This window comes from Coturnix japonica, chromosome 1, assembly GCF_054131305.1.
Source record: "Coturnix japonica strain WE chromosome 1, WE-NBRP24, whole genome shotgun sequence".
Lineage (NCBI taxonomy): Eukaryota > Metazoa > Chordata > Aves > Galliformes > Phasianidae > Coturnix > Coturnix japonica.
The window spans coordinates 46491983-46498983 of NC_140663.1; the positions used below are offsets into that span (position 1 = coordinate 46491983).

At 43.1% G+C, this 7001-nt stretch overlaps 1 protein-coding gene across 1 annotated transcript; it reads left to right on the forward strand.

Moving 5' to 3' along the window:
* The first annotated feature begins 5794 nt into the window (after nt 1-5794).
* On the forward strand, nt 5795-6750 carry LOC116653798 (uncharacterized). Its single transcript, XM_085539247.1, has 2 exons — nt 5795-6234; nt 6329-6750. The coding sequence occupies exon 1, from the start codon at nt 5893-5895 to the stop codon at nt 6220-6222; it is 330 nt and encodes a 109-aa protein (XP_085395373.1). The 5' UTR covers nt 5795-5892; the 3' UTR covers nt 6223-6234; nt 6329-6750.
* The last annotated feature ends 251 nt before the right edge of the window (nt 6751-7001 follow it).

Here is a 7001-nt window from a genome sequence, read left to right on the forward strand (position 1 = left end):
TGTAGTAGCATCTTACTTTAAAAGCTTCATCTGCTCCCAGGTGTCAAAATGAACTCGTATGACCTGGAAATGGTGAGATACTGTTGGAACTTGGAGGTCTAATGTTAACATGCAGTACACCTCTAATGCAAAATGGGTGGAGGCTTCCTGATGAATTATTTGGCCTTAACTCAGAGACTTTAAGCCCTCTTCATATCTCTACAGTGCTAGTTGACAGGAGCAGTATTTGATTAGGTAAAAACTAAGTCTCTTTAACAGAAACTTTAGGATGAATGGCCCAAACTGCTTTTGTGTCATCTTTCAGATTTCTAATCTACAGCTTCCTCTGAACTAATCATGGGCTGCAGTGTGGCTTGTTATCATACTGGAGATGGGAAATACTCCCTGGGCACTCTGGCTCTCTTTCTTGCTCACTCTTGCTCTTATTTCAAAGGGGCCTACAGTGGCTATGTCAGAGAAATCTCCTCCAGACATCTAATAGCATTTCAGGTTGTTGACTGGTCCACAACAAGAGTGAAAAACTATTCTGTAACTCTTGGATTCAGTTGATTTAAGCATGTTGTAATTTTCCACAGTAATTATATGATGTCAGGTAGCTTTTGAACTGGGTTACCTGATTTGGACACAGCATCTCAGTGTTAAATAAATAAAGAAATAAAACTCCACAATGTAAATACATTAAAATTGTTTCATTTCTACTTGCCAAGACTTACTGTCAGATTTTGTATGTGTCTTTCTGAGGTATGTTTCTGTGTGATGCTCCCAGGGCCCATCACAGCCTCAACTGCTTATCTCTGTGAAAACTGTCCTTCAGACAGATGGGTGAGGTCGTGGGTTTGAGACTGTAGCTGTGTTCCCGATGGCACCCAGCTGTACATTTCTTTTTTTCCACCTTGCAAAGCAAAATACTTTGCTGAAAGTTGACAATGGACAGGAAAAGAAACACGAGGGCAGTAATATTTCCTCAGTTTACTTGCATTTAGGCAAGAGCTCCCGCTAAACAGTGTTACGACAGTAATTAATACTCTGCCCTTTTTTCAGATGTTGAGGTAAATAAAAACTCAGCAAGTATCAAAACAGAACCATACCTTTGAAAATGGCCTGCATAGTTCTGTGGGGTAGGTTGTCCCAGTCTGTTTTTACTGTGATTCAGCAGTCTTCCCATCCATGTACTATGGAATATGCTTGTTTTTATCGACTAACACTGCAGGGCAGAATGTACCAGCTGTAAGGAGATGGCAGAGTTGTTGCCTTCCTTTCCCTGTTTCTCACCGTAGACACATGAGACAGATGCTCCCCATTGTATGATAAGATGAATACTTAGTTACTATAGAGCCTTCCCCCATGAACACTACCTACATCCAGCTGCACATCTTCTTACCCTCAGGTGGATATCTTTCTGCAATTGTGCATAGGAAGCAAAATTGCTTTGAAATGAGGGGGGGAGGGAAAAGAGAGAGGGCAAAACACATCAAACATTTTTCATTTATCTTAAAATTTTCTTGCTAATACTGTGTACTTATTAGGAATGTGTTAAGCTTCAACCCATCCCTATCAATAAAATCTGATACCTGTGGCACATACCTTTGGGATGCTGGATTTGGTTGCTGCAATTTACACTACAGTGTGATACCGAAGAGACTTATTGTTGCCTGCAGCTAATGCAGTAATGTGCTTTCTATCACTATTAGGCAGAACAAACTTGTTCTACCTGCTGCTTTTCTTCTCCACTGACTGTCTGTGTACCACTTGCATTTAGAATAGTTGTATCACACCAGAAATCATTGAACAGTCAGTCTTCATGATTTCATTGTTCTTTTATTGCACTAGAGTTGATACATTTCTAGTTCTGGCAATACAGAAAGGATAAAAAATCATCATATACCTGCAGCCAGGTATGTGCATCACTGCACTGTGGTATTCTTGGACCCTGCAAGCTCAGCACAGTCCAGCTGGATGGAATACTGCGCAGGAACTTTGCTCTACTTCTGCTATTAGTCATTCAAAAAGGATGGGTTTCCTTGCAAGTCTTGTTCTACCCTTCTTATGCTGAGTGAAATAAGTGTACTCTGGAATAAATAAGGATGAAATATGAATAGGGGTAATTAAAAGGGATTTCTTGTTAGTTTTGATTTGAAGTGACTGAATACCTTATGTTTCCGGGAACTGCCTGGGCACATGTGTTTTCAGGTGAAATGCAAACTGAAGCTGATTCACAATCACTTGCCTTTAAAGATCCCTGCACCTGTTGCAAAAGAAAGTGGTTTAAACCTTGTTGTCTAGGTAGAATTCCAAATGGCAGTTTTTACATTGCTCATACATTAACTTCCCTGATATTTCTTCCAAGATGTTCATCTGCTTATTTCCTGACTTGTCTAGGAGCACAGCTGCTTTCATCCCAGAGATACTGGAATTTCAGAAGTCAGTAAAAAGCATCTAGAAATACCACCATTGTGAGAAATCTACCCTGGCCTTCAGTTTCTTCCTGAGAAGAATGTGGGACTCCTGTTATCTGCACCTGCTGCCTGCATATAAACGTTTTGGATATATCACACAATCACAATGGTGCTGGGAACCAGTTTTCATGCAATGTAAGCTGTCCCATCTGTGTTTAGGTGGGTAGGTTGTGAAGCACTGTAAGGTGCTACTGAAGTTAAATGATCTACATTATATGCTGTTCTTCAACCAAATCCTGACTCTGTAGCAGGGCAGCTGTTCCAACACCATTTCCTACATTAATGTCAACTTTGAAAAGTGTTGCTCTGATCTGCAGACTCATCCAGAGTGGTCAGGTACAGCAGGATGGAGCTGCTTATCCTCAGAGGTGGAGCAGGTTGCTCAAACAGTAAACAATATAGCGTGTGGAAAACCACAAGGATCCTTAGTTTTGGGTATGTTATTACAGGCCAAGCCATAGAAGTGGACAAAAGCTGTCTTCTCTGTTTATGTAGATAATGTGATGGTAGAATAGCACTCAAGGGAGGGCAGAATACACTCTTCTATTCCTCTGAAAGATAACTGTTCATAGTATGCCTTAACACCTACAAACTGCAGACATAACATCATCTCTGAGTTAACCTTTGTAGAGTCATACCAGAGCTGCCAGTATTCCATGTTTTTCTTTACAGCTTACAGCATAAGGACACCTTTTGGCTGTCTATCGTCTGTACACCACTGAATGTGTGAGCAGAACTCACACCCTGCTTACCAAAGGGGCAACATAGAACCTATGGCTTCACTGAGGCAATAGACACAAACTTTGCCTTTACACCTTGGGACTTGGATGATTATTCATAGAGTTCAAAATGAGGAAGATGGTGACTGAAGTTTTGTCGGGTATCCTGGGATAATATCCACAATTTATGTGTGTGTGTGTGTTCTCTTTTGTGAAGGATTAGAGTATTTCCTCCCTGTGAGGTTGTCATCAATCATCTTCCTTTAAACAAAACTTAGAAACCATGCATTTTGTGATCCATTCAGCACAGGACTATGACCTGATCTTGGGATTTAATATAACCTAATCTTGTATGCAGTTTGGGGAGAATATTATCATTTGTTTGTTTTTTTTCTCTAGATGAAAGTGCTAATAGTTGAGGCTGTTGTTGCCAACATTACCACTGTGACTGATTCTCTTTAGCTTTGATTGAATTTGTATTGCCAGATTTCCTTATCACTACTATTTAACATTTGATCTAATGCTAAATACTTGTTCAACTGAACATGAAATATACTTGTTTATTCAGAAGCTTTACATTCATAGAAAAGAATGACAATATGTTAATTATTCTTACTATTTTAATGCTCCTTACATCTTCAACCATTAAATGATTTTTTTTTCTTTTAATCTGTGCAATTAACTAAAATGTAATAACAAGAGAAATCACTGTAGGAACTCCTGGAGCATCAGGACAGAGCTATGCTGTATGGTTATAATGGCAAACACCTAAATCAAGAGTTACAAAGCAGCTGAAAGAAATGAAAGGCTTTGCAGAAAGCCCTCAGCAGCAGCAAGGGCTGCAGCTACAACTTTTCAGGGAATCAGGAGTTGAAAACAGGAGGAGAAAACCAGAGACCCCTCTTCACAATTAACTACCAGATAACATTAGGAGAATAGTAGGGAGTATCCCTTGAAACTCAGTCTTGGAGGGTAAAGGGGTCCAGAAAGGCTGGACACTTCTCAAGAAGGAGGTCTTAAATGTGCAGGAGCAGTCTGTTCTCTTGAGCTGCAAGATGAGCCGGTGGGAAAGAAGACCAACATGGATGTACAGGGAGCTCTTCCTGAAGTTTTAGGAGAAAAAGAGGATCTACTTCCTGTGGAAGAAGGGACAGGCAACATGGTGAGAGTACAAAGAAGTTGTTAGGATGTGCAGGGAGAAAATTAGTAAGGCAAAAACCCAGCCTAAACTTAGTTTGGATGCTGGAGTAAAAGAGAACAAGAAGCTCTTTTACAAATATATTAACAGGAAGAGAAAGACCAAAGAGAATCTCCATCCTGTAATGGATGAGGCTGTGAACATGACAACTGAGGATAAAGAAAAGGCTGAGGTTCTCAATGACTTCTTTGTGTCTTTCTTTAAAGTTCAGACCAGTTGTCCTCGGGGTACTCTACCCCCTGACCTGGATGTCTTGGATGAGGAGCAGAACAAACCCCCCACAATTCAGGAAGTCAGAGACCTGCTACTCTGCCTGGACTGCCACAAGTCCATGGAGCCAGATGAGATCCATCCGATCCGATCTGGAGACTTGCCAACGTGACTCCCATCTACAAGAATAGTCATAAGAAAGATCCAGGAAACTACAGGCCTTTCATCCTGATCTCAGTGCCAGCTGAGGTTATGGAACAGATCATCTTAAGGGAGATCACGCAGCATGTGTGGGACAACTGGGAGATCAGGCCCAGCCAGCACGGGTTCATGAGGGGCAGGTCCTGCTTGAGCAACCTGATCTCCTATGATTGAGTGACCCATGATGAGGGAAAGGCTGTTGATCTACCTGGACTTCAGCAAAGCCTTTGACACTGTCTCCCACAGTATTCTTCTGCAGAAGCTGGCAGCCTATGACTTAGACAGGTACTCTCTACTGGGTAAGGAACTGGCTGGAGGGCTGGGCCCAGAGAGTGGTGGTGAATGAAGCTAAATCCAGCTGGCAACAGAGTAATGAGTGGTGTTCCCCACGGGTTGGTGGTGGGGTCTATCCTGTTTAATATCTTTACTGATGATGTGGATGAGGGCATTGAGAGCACATCATTAAGATGACAGTAAGCTGGCCAGGAACATCGATCTGCCTAAGGGTAGGAAGGCCCTTCAGAGGGATCTGAATAGGCTGTATGGTGGGTCTGAAGCCAATGGGATTAAGTTCAACAACGCCAAATGTTGGTACCTGCAATTTGTGAGCACACTGAAAAGGTGGGTGATGCATTTCATCTGTGGCAAAATTGATGGGAAAGGCAAGTAATATTCTGGATGGCCATACACAGTTGTCACATTACAAAATGAAGAGCATGATGATCAGACCATGCACAAATCAGCTAATGGTGGTGACTGTTGAAAAATAGTGTTTTGTAGCTGAGAATTTGCACTAGTAGATGATAGTGTTATTGTACTCTCTGTTACAGTGTCTATGGAAACAAATAGAAGGCATTAAATTCAGAGCAGCCTGTGTTTATCTCCGCCTCTTGTATTTATTTTTTCTTATACAAAAAATATCTTTCCTCTATTGTTCAAAACTGGGTCCCTGTGCTCCATTAGTCATGGACCAGGTCCAAACTGGCCTATAAAGCATTGACATTTGGTCACAATGGGACATTCCACCAAGGCCTCCTGATGTCACAGGTGTTCCAAACCCTAACAAAAGGGGGACCCTGGGCTTAGAACCCCAGTTGCTGAGCAAGAAATGCCAGTGGCTGCACTGAACTCGATTGCTGAGTGGTCTTTTTGCATCGAAGGAGGCAGAATGGATTTTTCGCCTGCTAAGAAGAGGCGGCTGATGGAGAGGCTCCCCACCATCGAACCCATGGAGGTGGACCCTCCTGAGAGTGATGAGGAGCCCATGGAGGTGGACCCTCCTGAGAGTGATGAGCCCATGGAGGTGGACCCTCCTGAGAGTGATGAGGAGCCCATGGAGGTGGATCTGGAGCCAGACGAAGAACCGATGGAAGTGGAACCACCTCCAGCAGGGCAAAGCCACTACCAGCCCATTGCTCTCAGGAAGTGGCAACCCTGATCCTCCCATCCTGTAAGTTTGCCATTATCTGATACAGCCCCAGCTTTCAGATCACTCTGCAGGCTCACATGAGGCATTAATTTCCTGGGCATTCTTCTTTTGACAGCCAATGTTCCTGTGGACCCCTCCTTCCCATCCCCACCTCTTGTCCCTTCCCAAGTCCTCTCTTCTTCACCAAGAGGAAGAAGGAAGGGCAGGGACTGGCATCCTCGGAGCCGCTGAACCAGCGAAACAGGAGGAGTCCAGTGGAGGGACCTGAGCTGCCCAGTGACGTGAGGAGCTAAGGTGTCACAGAGGGTGGCTGCCCCTGTGGAGTATCAGAAGGCTTTGGTTGTGACAGGAGGAAGGCTGATGTTCAGCATGGAGGACTTCTGTCAAGCATGGTCAACAGAAGATTTAAAAAAATAGAAAATTTAATATAAACAATTAAAAACCAACAAAAAAAACCCCAAACAGATCAAACAAACATACACCTAAAGCCACAAAAATGATGAAAGCAATAAATGTTCTTCTGAGGTTTCTTTGGAACTTGACAGAATGTGTGTGGATTTGTGAGTCCTCTTCTAGTCTTCCCAGTACAGGAACAACGTTGGTATATGGGCTGAAGGCCCCGCCCAGGGCCATAGGGTGGGGAAGGGGCCATGGTACACTGCCTCTCTGGGCAGCCTGTTCGAGAACCTCACTGCTCCCTTGGTAAAAAACTTCCCCCTGATATCTAACCTAAATCTTCACTTCCTCAACTTATAACCATTTCCCCTTGTCCTGCCATTTTCTACCCT

Coding starts and splice junctions, on each gene's coding strand:
- LOC116653798 (XM_085539247.1), top strand. CDS start 5,893: ATGCCAGTGGCTGCACTGAACTCGATTGCTGAGTGGTCTTTTTGCATC.